The sequence below is a fragment of the Ranitomeya imitator genome, chromosome 2 (genome assembly GCF_032444005.1).
Source record: "Ranitomeya imitator isolate aRanImi1 chromosome 2, aRanImi1.pri, whole genome shotgun sequence".
Taxonomy (NCBI): domain Eukaryota; kingdom Metazoa; phylum Chordata; class Amphibia; order Anura; family Dendrobatidae; genus Ranitomeya; species Ranitomeya imitator.
In genome coordinates this window covers 347,402,025-347,422,448 of record NC_091283.1, presented here as the reverse complement: position 1 = coordinate 347,422,448, position 20,424 = coordinate 347,402,025, and the positions used below count along the sequence as shown (strand labels likewise).

The following is a 20,424-nucleotide window of genomic DNA, read 5'->3' as shown; positions in this document are numbered from 1 at the left end:
GCCTCTGTGTCTGATTTAACCTTCGGACAAAGGGTTCTCGAGGCGGTGGTCCCTCCCTAAGCTTAGTCTCTGCAATTCTCTCCGTAGTGCTGTCATGGGTGTTTCTCGGAGCCCATGACAGCACTCGCTTATTCCCTCCCATCACGAGTGCGGTGAGCACCTTTAATTACATATAATTTATATAGTATTATCTAGGCACGGGGTTCCTCTATTAAGAAATGTTGTTATATGATTTTTTCTCTGTTGTAAACTAACCTGGAGGTCCTCCAATGCTCTGTAAACCAACTGATGCGAGGGAGAGGTACCACCCTTTTATCTGTAGGCTTCCTGTCCCTGTCATGGGCTCCGAGAAACACCGTTATCGGTGAGTAACTACGACTTTTTCACACATCAGTTTTTTGCTGTCAGTCGCAATCCGTCGAATTTTGAAAAAAAAACGAATTCGGCGACTGATGCCGCCAGATCCTTTTTTATCTCATAGACATGTATTAGCGACGGATTGAGACAGATGGCCTCACGTTTCATCCGTCGTTTGCTGGAGCCATCGAAAATTGTTTGTCCGGCTTCCGGAGATGACGGACAAAGTAACGTTTTTTGTGTATGTCGAAAAATCGGACAGTGACGGATCCGTCGCCGCCTGTCGTTTACTCAAATGGAAGCCTATGGGCGTCGGATCCGTCAAATGACGGAATCTGGCAACAGATCCGTTTTTTAAACTGAGCATGCTCCGATACAATTAGCCAGCCCCCAATTAGGAAGCGTATAAAAATCCTGCCAGGTAGTGCTTCACTCATTCATGTACCAGCAATCAAGCCAGCGGGAGTCCAGCCAGCCCAAGACCAGCCACTTTAAATTATGTTTTGTATAAACTAATAAAAACTATTCTAGTTTTAAAATATATTCTGTGTCCACTTCTAAAAATATTTTTTGCACCTCATTAATTGAATATGATGCATGAAAAATAAGGTTGTGCAGTTAAAGTAGAAGGAAGTGCTGGCCCCTGTTTTATGGGCTTTCTGATTGAGGACTTGTTTGTTTTTGATATTCCACCCCCTGATTGTTCCTCTCTCACCACAGTTTAGTAAATGTGACTGCCCAGGTCCATCACGGTAATGGCAGTGCCATAGCTGATATCTTCTCACAGCCCTTGTTTCCCATATTATACAGTCAGTAGCACCAAAAACTCATGAAGAATCTTTATAATACAGCAGTAATGTGATATATCAGACATGTCTGCATGTAGGTCACACAGGAGCTGTCTCTGCATTGTGTGAGGTAACTTATAGCAGCCACATGAGGTAACATGGCGGCTACATACATTTCTGAGGTAGTATTAATCCCATATATGATGTAGGACCTGATTCTACACTAATACATGATGTCTGAAGTGAATGTGCTCTTATCAGCTGTAATGTGATGTGATAACCCCAGTATTAAACGTCCCTGGAACTGCTGAGGTGTTTTCTCCATTTCATCTGTGAAAAAGGGAGAGACACAGATTTACCTCCCCTTTATAAGCCCCACCCTCCTCACAGTGACACAGCAGGCACAGACATACTGTGCACCTTGGGCCCACCAGAGAAAATCATTCTTGGGGCCCACTATGTAGCTACATAGAAATAGATACAAGACTACCAATTGTGCGGTAAAAAGCGCTAATATCAGGGTATAATATAAGGTAGTACATGTCTTAATTATGTAGCAAGGGTTGGGGTAACCCCCTCATAAAATATAATGCAGTCCCCTCTCAGAATATAATGCAGCACCCCACAAAATATAATGAAACTCCCTCAGGTATAACGCAGTCCCCACTATAGAATTTAATGTATCACCCTCATAGGGTATAATGCAGCCCCCCTCATATAGGATAATGCAGCCAACGACATAATATAATGCAGCCCCCCATAGAGTATACTGTAACCCCTTCATAGGACATAATGCTCCCCCCTCATATAGTATGATGTAGCGCCCCCCCAGAATATAATGTAGTCCCCCTGAGAGAATGCAGCCCCACTACAGAATATAATGGAGCCCCCCATATAGTAATATGTAGCCCCTCCAGAATATAATGTAGTCACCTGAGAGAATAATGCATCCCCACCACAGAATATAATGCAACCCCCATAAAGTATACTGTAGCCCCCTCATATAGTATGATGTAGCCCCCATAATATAATGTAGTCCCCTGAGAATAATGCAGTCCCCCCACAGAATATAATGTAGCGCCCTCATGAAGTATAATGCAGCCCCTCACCACCCCCATCATTGTCCTCATCACCACCTCCATCATTGCCTTCTCCTCCACCACCCCCATCACTGCCCTTTCCACCACCTCCATCATTGCCTCCTCCCCCACCATCATTGTCCATTTCATCACCTCCATCATTGCCTCCCCACCACCATCATTGCCCATCACCTCCATCATTGCCTCCTCTTCCACCATCATTGCCCATTTCATCACAACCATCATTGCCTCCCCACCATCATTACCCATCACCTCCATCATTGCCTCCCCTTAACGCTCATTGCCCATCACTTCCATCATTTCCTTCCCTCACCCTCATTGCACATCACCTCCATCATTGTCTCCCCCCACCACCATCATTGCCCATCATGGTCTCTCCACACCAATATCATTGTCCTTCCACCACACACACTTCACCTCTCCGTCGCAGCACATCCTGCAGCCTCTTCCTTGCCGGCAGCTTTCTGTCTGATACAGCGCGCTGGATGATGATGTCATCCAGCTGGGCTGTCTCAGACAAGAAGCAGGGCGCCGGGAGGTGAGCTGTGCTGTGTGTGTGTGTGTGTGTGCCTGCGTGTGTATGTGGTGCTTTATATGCGGGCAGTGTTAGCTGCAGCCTGTGGCTAATGCCCGCTATTTAAGAGAAATGGTATTCACACCTCTCCACGCCCATAGGGGCATGGGAGTGAATATTCTTATTGCTTTCGTAGTGGGCACAGGATCCTGTCTCCAGCTGCTGCTACACTGGCACAGGGCGCGCCCCCTTGACTCAGGGGCCCCATAGCCACTGGCTGGGGGCCCCTGGAGCAGTGGGGGACCTAGGCAGCTGCTGGCCACTATGCCAGCAGTTGTCAGTGCCTGGGCACACTGGTGAATTCTCCTGTGGGCCAGTCTGAGCCTGTATACCGCTATACAAACAAAAACTACATGAGTTAAAGATCCCCCCCCCCCCCCCCCAAGTCATGTCCTCTTCCGCTTATTGCTCCGGTGGTTTCTTTTTAATTGATATAATTTTAAGTTCCATGTGAGAAAAGCTTTACATATCCGCTCATTTTCTTACCAATCAGGTCCTTATAGTATCGAATCCTTTCCGTGAACGTCTTAAGACAGTTTCCTCTCAATTATGGAAAGGGAGAGGAACAAGATGAAGAGGATATTACATCTCACCCTGGAGATCCTCTTCCGGCTTACTGGAGAGGTGAGAGATTCTGATGACATCACGTTACATCATTCTTATCTATGGGAATACAGATGGACAGAACTGGAGAGGTGAGGACTCTGGAAATGTCTGTAGTAAAATTTAGTAATGTGTCTCTCCATAACCAGGATTACACAGTAGTGAAGAAAACTTCTAGTGAGCACTGTCAGGACCCTGTGTCTGAGGGATGGGGAAGACCCCTGAACCCAATTACAGGGCCACCTCACCCGCTAATACATGAGGACATCAATCGCCAGAAGATCCTAGAACTTGCCTACAAGATGATTGAGCTGCTGACTGGAGAGGTGACACTGCTGGGAATGCTGGGATCTTATATAGTAATGCTATGAAGGGATTGGTGGATGATGGTATAATTGTATGTGTCAGGTTCCTATAAGGTGTCAAGATGTCAGCATCTATTTCTCCATGGAGGAGTGGGAGTATTTAGAAGGACACAAAGATCTGTACAAGGACGTCATGATCGAATTTCCCCAGACCCTCACATCACCAGGTAATAGACAGGACTAAATACACATGGCCTATAATTATCTGTATATAAAGAATGAATTCAGTCCCTGTATGTGTTTCCTCCAGTTCTATCCAGTAAGAGGACAGCACCAGAGAGATATCCCCGTCCTCTTCTTCCGCAGGACTGTAAACAAGAAGATGCCAATGTTTCTCAGGATGATCAGGTAGATGGAGAGAAGGTGTCATGAGATCTCCCCTATGATGTGTAGACGGCTGTGAAGGTCTTGTGTTCAGTCTTCTTTTATCCACCAGTATCAAATGTTTTATACTTGTGTAATGAGAACGGTTGAGATGGCAGGATCAGAGCTGATCATAGATGTGACTTCTCCATCTGTCTGTGACTTTTACAATATTTGTTTCAGGATGAAGATCTGACACATCTTAATACTACAGAGACATATGTGAGGGATGATGAGCGGTATAAAGAGGAGATTCCTATAGATAACTGCCCAGGTTAGTAACTACTGAATGCAGAGAAGTCACAGATTCTTCTCATGTATATCGTATTTTTCAGATAAGACGCTCTTTTTTTCCCCCCACATTTTTTTGGAAAATGGGGGTGCGTCTTATAACTTAAATATACCTTACTGGCTGCAGTTGAGTGGGGTCCCAGGGTCGCGGCTGGCAGAGGCAGGAGTGGGGTGATGCTGCGAGCCCTGGGTGCGGCTCCCTATGAACTGGTGAGATTTTACATTATATGTGCCACTGTGTCTAACTTCGTATTCCAGTCAAGTAAATAAGGCAGCACACTGCAGCGCTGAAACATGCAAACATGAAACACGAAAATTGAACTGCATTACTGCACTACAAATATGAAAAATGAGAGCGTTTAGCGCATAAAAATGGCCAATTTTATGTGTACCTGGTAGCCACTTTAGGGCATCTCTCTTATACCAGGTCCTTTCCTCGCTGAAAATAAACGTCTCCATCTGAATGGGTACCTGTGAAACCTTTTCTTAGACTAAAATTCTCTCTCTCTCTGTGCTGTGGAGGAGTATTGGACCTGCTGCGATTAAAACACCTGTGGCTAGGAGGCGGAGTGCTCGATCAGAAGGCTAAAGAATACATTTAAAAAAACTGACCGTCACATCCAAACATAGACTAAGTGTGAACAGGTGCTGAACCTAAAGTCACCAACTCGTATACAGTCAAGTAAATAAGGCAGCACACTGCAGCGCTGAAACATGCAAACATGACTGTATACGAGTTGGTGACTTTATACTTGTGGCATTTCCTGAGGAAGGAGTCATGTGCACTCCGAAATGCGTAGAATAAACCAGTGTTCAACTAAACATTTGGTCTGTTTTTGGATTAGCTGGTAGCGCGGATCACAACCCACAAATCCTCCTATTCAGCGATGATATTTATTTAGGTTTAAATAATTTTTACTTGAATCCAGGAGTGGATTGTAAAGATAATTTTTAAAAAAGAATAGTACTAAGCCAGCTTTATACTCTCTAAAGCCATGACCATGCCACCCTTCATTGCTCTACACTAAAGTGCAGCTGTGGGGGAGGGGTGTTGAAACAGATACACACTACATAATAACATTAATCTATAGGTGACTTTATGATTCTCTACTGAGCAATTTTCTAGAAAGAGTGGCGACGTGTTTAATTTGGCATCCTAATGAGTTTCAATCTGCCAAAGTCAAAAACATCTATGTTTATTAATTTAGAAATAATGTATAATTTCAAAGTAATATAATTCAAAAATAATAAAATGTAGTTTTATTCTTAGGAGATAACTATACTTGGAACCCAGAAGGACATCAAATATCTTCCGATTTCAAGGCAGGTGGTCATAGAATCACATATGATACATATGATGACCATGCCGTTATCACATGTATACACGCTGCTCTTCAAAGTAAAGACCTATCATCTGATGCTTTTCAATTGGCCCTATCTTCTGATTCATTGCAGATTGAAAAGCAAAATCACAGAGCTCATATAGAAATTAAGCCATGTTCAAGTTGGGAAAGTGAGAATTGCTTCAACCATGAATCCAATCTTGACACACATCAGCGAGTTCACACTGTGGATAAGCCGTATTCATGTTCAGGATGTGGGAAATGCTTCAACCATGAATCCAATCTTCTTACACATCAGCGAATTCACTTAGCGGAGAAGCCATATTCTTGTTCAGAATGTGGGAAATGCTTCAACCCTGAATCTGATCTTCTTACACATCAGCAAATTCACTTAGCGGAGAAGCCATATTCATGTTCAGAATGTGGGAAATGCTTCAACCATGAATCCGAACTTCTTACACATCAGCGAATTCACTTAGCGGAGAAGCCATATTCATGTTCAGAATGTGGGAAATGCTTCAACCATGAATCCGATCTTCTTACACATCAGCGAATTCACTTAGTGGAGAAGCCATATTCATGTTCAGAATGTGGGAAATGCTTCAACCGTGAATCCGATTTTATTAAACATCAGCGAAGTCATGCGCTGGAAAAGCCATATTCATGTTCAGAATGTGGAAAATGTTTTAATCGGAAATCATCTCTTGTTGAGCATCAAAGAATTCATACAGGAGAGAAGCCATTTTCATGCTCTGAATGCGGGAAGTTTTTTAACCAGAAGTCAGTTTTGGTTATGCATCAGAGAAGTCACACAGGAGAAAAGCCATTTTCATGCTTAGAATGTGGCAAATGTTTTACCAAGAAATCATATTTTGAAACACATCAGCGAGGTCACACAGGGGAGAAGCCATTTTCATGTTCTGAGTGTGGGAAATTTTTTAATCGAAAATCAGATTTGGTTACGCATCAGAGAAGTCACACAGGAGTGAAGCCGTATTCATGTTCAGAATGTGGGAAATATTTTACACAGAAATCAAATCTTGCTACACATCAAAGAATTCACACAGGGGAGAAGCCATATTCCTGTTCTGAATGTGGTAAATCTTATTCTCAAAAATCACATCTTAATAAACATCAGACGAATCACAGAGGGAAGATACCTTTTGTTATGTAGCGCATGTGGAAACTGCTTCAACTGCAACTGAGATCTAATTGTGCATCAAAGATCTCAAGTGGAAAACGCCAGTATGTCGGGAATGAGAAATATCTTATCCACAAATCCCTCCCTAAAGCTAATAAAGAAATTAAAATATTTAATTTATTCTGGAAGGATAATACTTCTTTACTATTTGTTTTATGTGTGTTCTGTTTGTTATAAGGTTTCTTAACCATTATTTATTAAAGTTTTCTAATTTATTTTCATAGCTCTTTGTAGAGTTCTTTTCAATTAATTAATTGCTGATTTCTCTGCCTGTCGCAGTATTTGTTGTTTTTTACTTCAACCCCCGTCAATGCGTTTTTTTTTTCTACGTTTTCGCTTTTTTCTGGCTCTTTCAAGAACTATAACTTTTTATTTTCCTGCCAACATAGCAGTATCAAATCTTGTTTTTTACAGGGCGAGTTATACTTTTAAACAGAACCATCCATTTTGCCATGTGATAAACTGGAAAATGAAAAATAAATTCCAAATTTGGTGAAACTGCAGAAAAAAAACACAATTACACAATTTTTTTTTTTTGTGTGGGTTGTTTAATTTCAATCATTGCACTATTAAAGTGAGCTTCCATTGTGATTTTTCAGGCCAATGTCAATCTGATTATGGTGCTACAAACTTATACTAATTATAGTAATATTTGAGCAGGTATAAGAAAGAAATGTGGCACTCACCATCTGTCTTCAGCTAAAAATGTCCTTTATTTAGCACTTAAGCCTTCACAAACATGATGCGGCATCGGCAGGAGTATACGAGGGAGCGGGGGAGTGACAGGAGAGGACGACGGCCGTTTCGCGCACAGGCGCTTCTACGGGTCACATGGACCCGTAGAAGCGCCTGTGCGCGAAACGGCCGTCGTCCTCTCCTGTCACTCCCTCGTATACTCCTTGCCGATGCCGCATCATGTTTGTGAAGGCTTAAGTGCTAAATAAAGGACATTTTTAGCTGAAGACAGATGGTGAGTGCCGCATTTCTTTCTTATACCTGCTCACTTTGATTCCTGGATTCTGTATGCAGAGCACCACCTGGATCTCATCAGAGGCCAGTAGCGTCCACTCCATGTAAGATCACATGTAAAATTGCTTTGATACACAGCTTTTCAGTGCCGGTCACATTTTCTCTCTATCGATTATAGTAATATTTGTTTTGTTTGTGTTGGAAAAAAAATGTGCTTGTTGCCATTTTCCAAGGCCCATAGTATTTTTATTTTTTTGTGGATTGAGCTGTATGATGCTTGTCCTCTACTGTGGTGAACGGGCATTTTTTCTCTTCGCCACGACAGCACCCACTGAGAGAGGGGAATCTGCCCCTAGGAACAGGAAACCCTACGGAGAGATAAAAGGGGCGGTCCCCCTCGCTCCCACAGTTTGGTTTCCTGTTCCTACGGGAAGATCCACGGAGAAGAGGATTCCCAGCCTGGACGCCGCTTGCGCAGTTTACCTGTGAGGACGGCAAGGGCTCCAGGACTGGATGCAGCGTCGGGGGTGCTGATGCAGTTTTCCCCCCTCTGCTGGCAGACGTCGCGAGAGCGGGTCGTGGGGTCGGTTCGCGGCAGATGTCCGGCGGTCTGCGGGGCAAGCACCAGGTGGTAGCGTCGCACCGTCCTCGGCGGACGCTTGTGCGGTGTGGAGCCCAGTGCATGCCCCCGGAAGTGCTGGTAAGCTTCCGGGGTGCGGAGGAGTGAGACGACGCCGGCGCAGAAGCCGGGTAACAGCGCCGGAGTACACAATATGGCCGCGACCCGGAAGTGGTTAGCACTTCCGGGTTCAACAGGAAGAACATGGCGGCCCCCATGTGAAAAGGACGCCGGCGCTGCATCCCGGCGTCCAGAATGGATTCTACAAGGGAGCCTGCGGTACCTTCTCTAGAAGTTACCGCCATCACCCCTCGCAGCCATGCCAGCAGCAGCAGCCGCTCTAGGCAGAGTGGATCGTCCAAAAGGCCACCTGCATCTGTGTCTCCTCCTCAGCCGGTACCTGATCGGTCAGCTTCTGGGTGAGTGTGCATCTACCCCACTAGTCTGATTATTGTCCCTCTCCCTTTATTAGGCAAAAAGGAAAGAAAAAGCGAAACACAAGCAGTGTGCGTTATGTATCCAGCCACTTCCAGATAGTTACACTAAAAGGCTATGTGATTCATGTATAAAATCAACGTTACGTGAGGAAGCCTCAGTCAAATCAGAGGATATAAGGGCCATGATCAGGGAAGAATTACGAGCCCTACAAAGCATTGACAGAGAGCCACGTATTAAGGAGAAAAGAGGATACGTTTCACCTGTATCCGATCAGGCCTCTGAGTTAGAGGAAGCAAACTCAGATAGATCGCAGCAGGAGGTATCCTCAGATGAGGATCAGGATACGTGCTTCCCCACAGACAGCATTGACAATCTGGTGAGATCAGTTTGCAATACCATGGGCATAGAAGATCTTAAAGTCCCTAAAACACAGCAAGACATTATGTTTGCCGGCCTATCCGAAAAGAAGAGACCCTCTTTTCCGGTAATAACGGCAGTAAAGAGTTTGATCAAGAAAGAGTGGGAAAGCCAGGGGCAGAGGGGGTTACCACCATCCTCAAAAAGACGCTACCCCTTTAATGATGAAGAATTAGCAACGTGGTCAAAAGCCCCAAAAGTAGACGCAGCTGTGGCGTCTACATCAAAGAGATCCTTACTGCCTGTAGAGGATTCAGGCTCGTTGCAAGATCCTCTAGATCGCAAAGCCGATTCACTTCTTAAAAGAGCATGGGAGACTTCGGCAGGGGCTTTTAAACCGGCAATCTCAGCCACATGCACCGCGAGATCCATGCTTGTTTGGCTGAGTGACTTGGAGGAAGGGCTGAAAGGAGGTCTCTCTCGAGAAAAATTATTGTCCTCCATACCCCTAATTAGAGGTGCCACAGCCTTTCTAGCGGACTCATCCGCTGACTCTATACGCCTGGCAGCCAAGTCGGCAGGATTAACCAATGCAGCACGTAGGGCCCTATGGCTTAAGGGCTGGAAGGGTGACCCTCAGACCAAGTCTAAGTTATGCAGCCTCCCATGTCAGGGTGAGTACCTGTTTGGTACCAAACTGGATGAGATCTTAACTAAAGCAGGGGAAAGGAAGAAAGGCTTTCCAAATAGTAATAATTACCTTCCATTTTATAGGAGAGCGTTCCGAAAGCCCGCATTTAATAAAAGGAAGGAGTTTAAGAACCAGGATCGCTGGGCCACAAGAGATACAAAACAAAGGGGTGCGTTCTTTGGGAAGCGCCCTTTCAAGTTTGAAGAAAAACCCCGTTGGGACAGATCTACCTGTGGGAGGCAGATTGTCCTCCTTCGCTAATCAATGGCGGGCCATAACAGCAAATATTTGGGCAAATAACCTTATCACATCTGGGTTACAATTAAAATTTTCCCGAGTCCCTCTGGACTCATTTCTATTGACTTCATTAAAGTCTCAATTACAACAAGAGGCATTGGAGCAGGAGGTAATGAATCTCCTAGCTAAGGGAGTCTTGGTGGAGGTTCCATTCCTACAGGAGGGAAAAGGATTCTATTCCCCGTTATTTTTAATCCCTAAGCCAGATGGAACATTCAGAACTATTATTAATCTTAAAAAATTAAACATCTACCTAGAAAATCAAACCTTTAAGATGGAGTCTATCCGGTCCACCATTAAACTCCTGTTTCCATATTGCTTTATGACAGTTCTCGACCTTAACCCTCCGTCACATACAACTGATCTGACAGGCGCTTCTCTTTTACTTTCATTTCTCCTTCCTCACCAGATTGTGAGGAAACCCCCTCCCTCCAGGTAGTCTCCTGTCTCTTGAAGGTCTGTGAAACCTGATATCACAGTTGGATTTCAGAGCTTCAGGGGAGAGGATATAGCTGCACAGATCTCTCAGGCTCATTGTATGTGAATACGTCACATTCAGTAAGGTTGGTATTTTATATTTTTATTCATCACAATAGTTTATTTAGCTTGTTTTATGAATGTATAGCACAAAATGTGAGGATATTTCATAGAAATAAGGGAGATTTTATAAAAGAAAGTGTGCTGCTCAGGCATATACAGTAGTTCCCTAACATATTCCTTCTCTTGCTTCAGATTATCTGCTGAAATGGAGAGGAAAATGTACAATTTATCCAAACAACTTGATGTTGAGGAAGTAACAAACATGCTGTTAGATGATAGAGACCTCACACTGAATGAGGATTTAGGAGAGGAAAGTGAGATTGATTCTCATGATGAGGTGGAAGAATGTGTCCTGGATTCTGAAACAGAGCAAGATGGTGACAGTGGTGAGGATGAAGAAGTTGGATCATATTATATTGGAAAAGATAAAAATACTAAATGGAACAAGAAGCCATAGTTCAGCTCAAAAGGTTCCGCCCAGAAGATGATGGTGAAAAGTCACCATCTGCACCACCTCACAAAAGAAGGAGATGCACCACCTGCCAAACGGAAAGCGGAACCAGAAGGCTTTCAAATTATGAATGTCTCAAATGTCATAAAGCAATTTGCCTGACACATGCAAAAATGGTGTGTAATTCTTGCTATTTGCTCTGCAAGTGTGACTTTTCTGGGGAAACCTCAGCATCTACTTCTGATTGAATATGTTTTTAATAGTACTTAAGGTACCTTAAAATTAAGTTTGTGTTCAAAAATTTTCTTTGTACATTTTTTTGAGAGAGTCGAACTGGGGACTATTTGGCGGGAGTTTTGAAAAGTTTGTATTTCATAGTTATTAGTTTTATGTTAAGTAAATGTTTTTTTTTGCAACTGATTATGTGTAGTCTCTTTTATTACATCCCTATGAAGGTCACTGATCACTTTTAGAGCACTGAAATTGCAAACATTAGATATTATAGGTATTTTTCCAGCAGGCGCCTGACAGGCACATTGTATGTGAACTCGTTAGTCCGAATATTGTATGTGACGGAGGGTTAAAGATGCGTATTACCATCTACCTATTTATGCAGAGCATCAACAATATCTCCGTGTAGCGATTGTATTGAATGGGTGTGTCCGACACTTTCAGTATACTGCAATGCCTTTTGGGCTATCTATAGCCCCAAGAGTATTCACTAAACTAATGGCGGAGGTAATGTCATATCTAAGACTAAAAGACACTCTCGTAATTCCCTACTTAGATGACATCTTAGTAGTAGGAAATTCTCCTTCGCAATGTCAACAACGGTTGTGTGATATGATAGCATCTCTGCAAAGATTGGGTTGGATAATAAACTGGGAAAAATCTAGATTTATCCCAACAACTCGGCAAATTTTTCTGGGAATTATATTAGATTCTACAAGCCAGAAATGTTTCCTTCCGGAAACTAAACAAATAACGGTTAGGAATAAAGTTCAGTCGGTAATCGATAAACCCCTAATTTCTTTGAGAGAAGGCATGTCCCTTCTTGGCTCCTTCACGTCATGTATCCCAGCGGTTCCATGGGCCCAATTTCATTCGAGGCATTTGCAGTATGCAATTTTACATGAAGAAGAAAAATCTCATGGTCATTTAAATATTAAAATTTCCCTTTCTAATAAAGTAATCCAATCTCTGATATGGTGGCTAGAACCAAGAAACCTGGTCAGTGGAGTCCCCTGGGTAGTTAAACCCTCAAATATAATATATACTGATGCCAGTCCTACTGGCTGGGGCGCACATTTAAAAGATCATTTAGTCCAAGGATTATGGTCAGTCACGGAGTCAGACGACTCTTCTAATATAAGAGAGCTAAAAGCTATCTATCATGCTCTATGTGAATTCCTTCTGCAGCTACACGGGACACATACCAGAATTCTGTCCGACAACATGACATCAGTCGCCTATATCAATCATCAAGGAGGAACAAAATCAGGAACACTTATGTCTATAACCGAAGACATTCTAACCATAGCCGAAGAACATCTTCTGTCCCTGTCAGCGCTGCATGTCAGAGGAGTGGACAACTCAAGAGCAGACTTCCTCAGTCGTCATACCCTCCTCCAAGGGGAATGGGTCCTAAATCATCACATTTTCAAAATGATAACTATGAAATGGGGTATACCCGAAATAGATCTCTTCGCCACAAGACAAAACCGACAACTAAAAAGATTCGCTTCAATGTTCCGGGCCGACAATCCCGATATTCTCGATGCCCTTCAGACTCCTTGGACATTTCAGAAAGCATACGCTTTTCCTCCTCTGATTCTTCTACCAACGGTAATCAGGAAGATAAGGGAGGACTGGGCAAATATAATCCTGATTGCCCCGTTTTGGCCAAAAAGACCATGGTTTTCCCTGCTCAGAGCCATGTCCATCTCGGATCCATGGATCCTCCCGGAGGATCACGATCTTCTTTCCCAGGGGCCCTTCAACCACCCTCATGTGAAGGGACTAAGGTTGACAGCCTGGAATTTGAGAGGCAGCTGTTAAAATTAAGAGGCTTCTCCGATAGTGTAATTAATACCTTGTTGACAAGTAGAAAAAGATCCACTACTGACATATATGTGAGAGTGTGGAGGAAATTTCTAGATCTCTATCCATCAGCATTGTCTAGTGAAATTCCCGTCTCCACTATCCTAGAATTTCTTCAAAAAGGACGTGACCTAGGCCTTTCAGTTAATACTCTGAAGGTACAAGTTTCTGCTCTAGGGGCCTTGTATAGTCACAATGTTGCGGGTAATAGATGGATAGCTAGATTTATTTCAGCTTGCCAGAGATCAGAGCCAGTTCAGATTCCCCAGATGCCTCCTTGGGATATTAATTTGGTCCTGGAAGCCTTAACAGGTCATCCATTTGAGCCTCTAGACTCAGCTCACATTAAATATATTTCACTTAAGACCGTTCTTCTTGTCGCGCTAGTATCGGCAAGAAGAGTAGGTGACATACAGGCGCTATCAGTAGATCCTCCCTTTATGTCAATATTTCCTGATAGAATTGTCCTGAAAACAGACCCTTCCTACCTACCTAAAATGTGTACAAAATTCCATAGATCTCAAGAGATCCTTCTTCCTTCTTTCTATAATAATCCTACAAACCAGGAGGAAGAGAAGTACCATACTTTAGATGTGAGAAGGGCTATAATAACTTATCTGGATAGGACTAGCGCCTGGAGGAAGAGCAGGGCTCTCTTTGTTTCCTTCCAGGGTCAAAGGAAAGGATCTGGTGTTACAAAAGGCACACTATCCCGATGGATTCGGGAGGCGATACACCTGGCCTATTCATCTAAAGGGGAGAATCCACCTGAGACTGTGAAGGCACATTCCACCCGGGCGATAGCATCATCCTGGGCTGAGCGAGCAGAGGTTCCTATAGAACTCATATGTAAGGCCACAACCTGGTCTTCTCCTTCTACCTTCTATAGTCACTATAGATTAGATCTATCTGCCTCCACTGACTTGTATTTCGGTAGATCAGTCCTTAATACGATAATCCCCCCCAAATAACTATCTCTGAAAGTCTCTCAGTGGGTGCTGTCGTGGCGAAGAGAAAACACCAGATTACGTACCGGTAATGCTCTTTTATAGAGCCACGACAGCACCCCTTCACTTCCCTCCCATTTATTTATATTTGTGTACATATGAGCACTGTTATAGGTGGTGGATTCTTGTAGTTATACGTAGTTAAATTATAATAAATGATGATAAAGAATTGTCTACTAAAACTGGTGGGCGGTTCCTCGCAATCTCTGTAACCCAAACTGTGGGAGCGAGGGGGACCGCCCCTTTTATCTCTCCGTAGGGTTTCCTGTTCCTAGGGGCGGATCCCCTCTCTCAGTAGGTGCTGTCGGGGCTCTATAAAAGAGCATTACCGGTACGTAATCCGGTGTTTTGTTGACCCCATTTAGGTTAGATGTAACATTTTGATCACTTTTTATAGCATTTTTTTGTGGAGTTGCAATGCCTGAACGTAGGTTCCTTGTTGCTTGTCTCCAGATCCTATTGGTGCATGGTTGTTCTGGGCAAAATGACCACTTAAACAAATAATAAGAAAATATACATGTCCCCCACAGTGTGACTTAGTGAAAAAGTAAAAAAAAAAAAAAAAGTCAAACATGTAAAAATGTTAAAAAAAAAAAATTGTCATGTTTATTACGTACAGTGAACACTGTAAAAAAAAAAAAAAAAATGTCGCTTTTTCGTCATACTGACATACCAAATATTGAATGAAAACTGATCAAAATGATATTTGTGGAGTTTACTTGGAAACCTTAAGGTTAAGCACCCCGTATAGAACACAAGAATGTGATTTACCCTTAGGGTATGTTCCCACAGTCAGTAATCGGCAGCATCCAACCCGCAGAGTTTACTGACCGTGGGAACATACCCTCATAATAAAAGTGATAAAAAAAATTATATGCCCCAAAATGGTACTCAAAAACTAAGCCCCCAAACAGCTATGTTCAACAAATAATAAAGAAGTTACAACTCTCAGAATGACGATTAAATAAGTGTCACATCCTCCTGGGAGATCTGGGGTTAGGTGTTCTTTTCATATTGTGAATCGCAGGTTTTCTATTTAGCCTGTGTGTTTTGTTCGTCATGTTAAATGGACTTCGGTTCCTTTGGCGCTGAAGAGGTTAACGACTCTTTGCATGCAGGTTAGACATGCAGCTCAGTCTCATAGCTGCCTGATCTGCTCGTTTTCTCTCTCTATAAAACCTAGCCAGACCTTCTCATCCCTGGCTGTGAAAGTTTGCTTCATGACTTGCTGGAGTTTGAGTGCTGAAGTTGGAGTTCGTAGTTTCCAGTGATGAGAGAGTATACTCGTTGCTCGGGTTGTCTCCGAGTATTTATGACTGCTCGGATATTTAGTTTTCCTTGCCTCAGCTGGATGATATGCTTGATTACATGTGGGGATTTCATAGCAATCAGGCAACCTGAGGCGTGCTTGGGAAAACCTGAGCAACGAGTATACTCGCTCATCACTAGTAGTTGCTGCTAGAGAATGTTGTGTGCTGTTTTAGATTGTATGCTTTCTCCATTATCCTATTCCCATTTGGTTTGTACCTTCATATCCTTCCCTTTTTTCCTCTCTACCCTTGGTGAGTATTTTTGTAAGTAAATTACTTTTTGTTATCCCTATTTGTCTTACATGTGTATACACTAGCATATCTGTCCTAGGACTCCTGGAGGAGGGGATCGCGTAGGACATTAACAGGAGCATAGTAAGGTGGGAGACTCTGGTCTCTACTACTCCCGGGACATGGATAGTTAGAGTCCCAGTACCAGGGACAGTTTGAGACCCCCCACTTCCTTACCGAAGACCATCACAGCATGACCTTTTCATAGGCCCCACATTTTTTGATCCTGACATGGATTCCGTCGCTAACCTTGCGAGACAAGAGCAGGATTTTTCTTGCGAGCTATTAGACCTACGGTCTAAAGTTTATTCACCAGACAGCTGGACTGGAACCTAACGGCACATTCCTGGATAGTTATGCGGGGAGTCAGGACAAATTTGTTATGTTCTGGGAAGCCTGTAAGCTCTATTTCAGGCTTTGTCTGTGGTCATCTGGGTACAGAGGATAGGGATTGGAAAAAAGCTATTTAAGTGGGCACCATCACATAATATTATATTAATACTTGTCTGGGATCACCACCATGCATGTAAAATATAACCATAGAAACCATTTAAAGAAACAGGTACATGCATATAATTGTAGGATCACCACAAGAAGCAAGAATAATTTTCAAAAAATACAAATTTTTATTTTACATGCCAAAAAGAAACCAGACAATACACACTATTAATAACATTTAAAACTTGTTCCACATTGAACAATATAGATTAGATCCAAACCATTTGAATATAGTATATAAAGATATATGATTATAATAACAATGCCCGACTGTTAAATATCATTATATAAAGGAGAAACATTCGGTATGGACTAGAGTGGTCTATAGGGGACGCAAGAGCCCTACATTCAACCTAAGAGAGAATAAATCAGAGTGTAGCATACTCAATCTTATAGCAAAGAAATGCTGGCAACAGATGCCCTGATGTATATGGTGAACCCCAGCATTATAAACACATACATGAGTTCTCATATAGAATACCCTGAGGCACAGACTTCCACAAATGTGCTTCCCTATGTCCTAGGGGTAACAGACTAACAATGCAATACCTCACTTGCGTGCTATTGATACTTCACCCTACACCGTCTCAAAGTCCACTACCGTCCTCATGGTCCTAAGTGCAATGCTACCGGGCAAGATTACTGGACACACGCCGATTCAGCGATGTCTGCGGGAGATCCAGCGACGAAATAAAGTTCTGGACTTTCCACAGCGACCAACGATCTCCCAGCAGGGGCCTGATCGTTGGTCGCTGTCACACATAACAATTTCGTTAACGATATTGTTGCTACGTCACAAAAAGCAGCGATATCGTTAACGATATCGTTATGTGTGACGGTACCTTAAGCATAATCCAGTCATAGATTGGCAGGAAAGAGAGATAATTAAGTGGAGTGATTTTTGCAAGAATAATTGTCTAGGTACTATTATATCCAATGTCTCCACTAAAAATATTCCATCTTTTCTGTCTGATTTTGAGGTGGTGTTCTCTGAAAAGTGATGTCAAGAACTGCCTCCTGATCATGTGTATGATTGTCCTGTGAACTTGATTCCATGGGCAAAATTACCCAAAACCAGATTATATAATCTGTCAGGTTTTGAGAGACAGGCCATTAAAGACTATCTGTGAGAGTTTTGCCAAGGGACATATTATACTCTCATCTTCGCCTGTAGCAGCAGGGTTTTTCTTCATTAAAAAGAAAGATGTGGGCTTGCATCGCTGTTTAGACTTTCTGGAGTGAAACCAGTATACTATCCAGGATCCATATTCCCTCCCACTCATTCCTGATTCATTCAATCAGATTATTGGGGCAAAATTTTTCTCCAAGTTAGATCTCAGAGGAGTTTAACATATAATTATAATTAAGGAGGTTGATGAGTGGAAGACAGTGTTTAACTTCCCAGTATGAGGGCCCCCTTCCTTACCAAAGACCGTCACAGCGTGACAACTATTTTTTTTTATAAAAAAAAAGGTCTTTTTACTATGTGCTAACAGCAAAATATAAAATAGTCTTATCTCTTATACTGCATGGTGAACTGTGCAAAAATAAAAATAACTATTCTTGTGCTGCTGTTTATATGTTCACTTTGCATCCTAATTAGTTGTCCCCTGTGTGACGTTGTCATCTAGATATTTACCACAGAAACAAAAGTGTTTTTAAAATTTTCTAAATTATACCAATGTAAAGGAAAATGGGACCTTCTAAACATGGAAATGGAACTAAAAAAAGATATATCTTTAGTGATTGGAGCATGGACAGAAATATGTACAGTATGTCCGGGATGATGGAATATGTGGTAATAATGAGAATAACAACAATCAATAGTTTAATTGTTCACAGGTGTCGTGTACATGGGACTAGTGTGTGTATTCATGCCTAATAAGATTGAGTAAGTCAAGGATCACCTATATTTTAGTGATCCATAAGGAATTGAACAGGAGTATATACAACCAGGGCCACCATCAGGGCATTACTGTCCTTACTGCTGTATGGGGTCATGTGAGCAGAAGTAAAGAGGGAGGGCCCGGATGCATTCTAGGCCCCCCTCTTGTGCTTCTGCTCACTGAGTCCCAGGGTATAATAACGTAGTATTCGCCGGTGCAAGCAGCCTTCCTTGGAGCTCCATGGAACAGCCTTCTGTGACGTGCGTGCATCATCGCGTTTGCGCCGGCGTATACGCGCACCACTCTCTAGAAGGACAAAAGAAGCAGAGCTGCGTTTGCAGATGATCGTGAGAGGTATGACAACTATTTTGTAAATAAAATGAATTAAATGTTCTCTGGGGAAGCAAGTGATGATGAATTGAGGGTGTTGAACAGTGAATGATGTATTGAGGAGAGGGAACGCAAATAATGATGAATTGGGATGGGGACAGCAAATGTTCAAGAGAGGGTAGGGGAAAGCAAATGATGAATTGAGGGTGAGGGACCGCAAATGATGACTTGAGGGTGGGGGTGTTGAGCGTAAATGAATTGGGGAGGGGGGCAGCAAATAATGAATTGAGTGTAGGGGAGAGCAAATTATGATTTGAGAGTGGGGAGAGCAAATGATGATTTGAGGATGGGGTACTGCAAATGATAATGAATTCAGGCTGAGGGCAAGCAAATGATGAATTAAGGGTGGGGCGATGTGGAGAGTAAATGATGAATTGAGGGTGGGGCACAGCAAATGCTAAAGAATTGAGGGGAGGGCGAATGATACTGAATTGAGGGGAGGGGAGAGCAAATGATAAATTGAGACTGGATGCTGGGGGATAGTGACGATGAATTGAGTACAGGGGCGAGACAGAGAGAAGACATAACAATGAACTGGGGCAGAGTGGGCATGTAAATATAAGGCTGGGTTCACATTGCGTTATGGTGGCCGCCATATACTGCAATGTCGGATGCATTGCTAGCACACGCCCACAATGGGCGTGCGCTAGCGATGTGCCGTCATTGAGTGACGGACCCCAAGACGCGGGCTGCAGCGTTTCCGGCTCCGTCACTTCTAGCGCAGATAGAGCTAGCAGATGCTCTGTCTGTGTTAGCGCGATGCAAACGCCGGCACTTGCGTTACAGAAGCCGTTACCGTATGTGCTGAACGGGCTGCTGCTAATGCAGTGTAAACCTAGCCTACTGAATCGTTGGAGTGGTGGCGTTAAGGAGGCAGGAGTGTGACTGATAATGTATTGGGGAAGAGTACAGGTTCTAATTAATTTATGTATTTATTGGGAGGGAAAACTAATTAGTGGGGGCACAGTGGTGCATTACAATTTATATTTGGCATGGTGGGTTGCATAATAACTAATTATATATTAATGGGTGCACGTTTATTCAGCTGCGTATTGTAGAAGGGGCAAAAGTGGGCAATTTGCTTTGGAAGTGGTGCTCTAGACAATGGTTTTATTTTAAAGCAGAGATGAGTCCTGGCTGGAAGTAGTGACGGCAGTCTGCGCTGGATGAAGAAGAAAAGCAAAGATGAAGGACTTCAACTAGACACGTCACCAGTAAGTCAATCAGTGTGTTACCTGTACAATATTAGAGACCTTCCATCCAAAATCCAAAAATAACCTCAACAAGTGCCTTGAAAAATGTTAATCAGGCAAAACGTTTGATCTTCAACACATTTTGACCATAAGGAATCTGCCTACTGGATCTTGAATATTAGCTTATAAATAAATTGAAAGCTAAATAAAATTGCTACCCCTCTTGTTTTTTTAAAGAGATTTTTACAAAGAGGCTTCAATACAGTTAGGATATTTTTATTTCATAAAGGTGGGTAATGTAGATCCTCTAAGCCTTAGATAACATTGACCTCAGAAATTGAATATGCAAGCAAGAAAGCATATAGGTAGCAAGGACTTGGCACACTCAGGAATTTCAGAAGC

The 20,424-nt window shown here is 42.9% G+C and overlaps 1 protein-coding gene across 1 annotated transcript in view; it reads left to right on the top strand.

The window, feature by feature from the left end:
* Positions 1-20,424, top strand: part of LOC138666533 (zinc finger protein 420-like) — a 107,958-nt gene that overhangs the window by 39,692 nt on the left and 47,842 nt on the right. Inside the window, exons 2-9 of the mRNA XM_069754746.1 lie at positions 3,313-3,443; positions 3,572-3,748; positions 3,831-3,954; positions 4,038-4,135; positions 4,334-4,424; positions 5,712-6,957; positions 8,891-8,969; positions 9,046-9,495. Of these exons, the coding sequence (XP_069610847.1) occupies positions 3,369-3,443; positions 3,572-3,748; positions 3,831-3,954; positions 4,038-4,135; positions 4,334-4,424; positions 5,712-6,957; positions 8,891-8,969; positions 9,046-9,495 (2,340 nt within the window). The 5' untranslated portion in view covers positions 3,313-3,368. The remainder of the gene's footprint in view (positions 1-3,312; positions 3,444-3,571; positions 3,749-3,830; positions 3,955-4,037; positions 4,136-4,333; positions 4,425-5,711; positions 6,958-8,890; positions 8,970-9,045; positions 9,496-20,424) is intronic.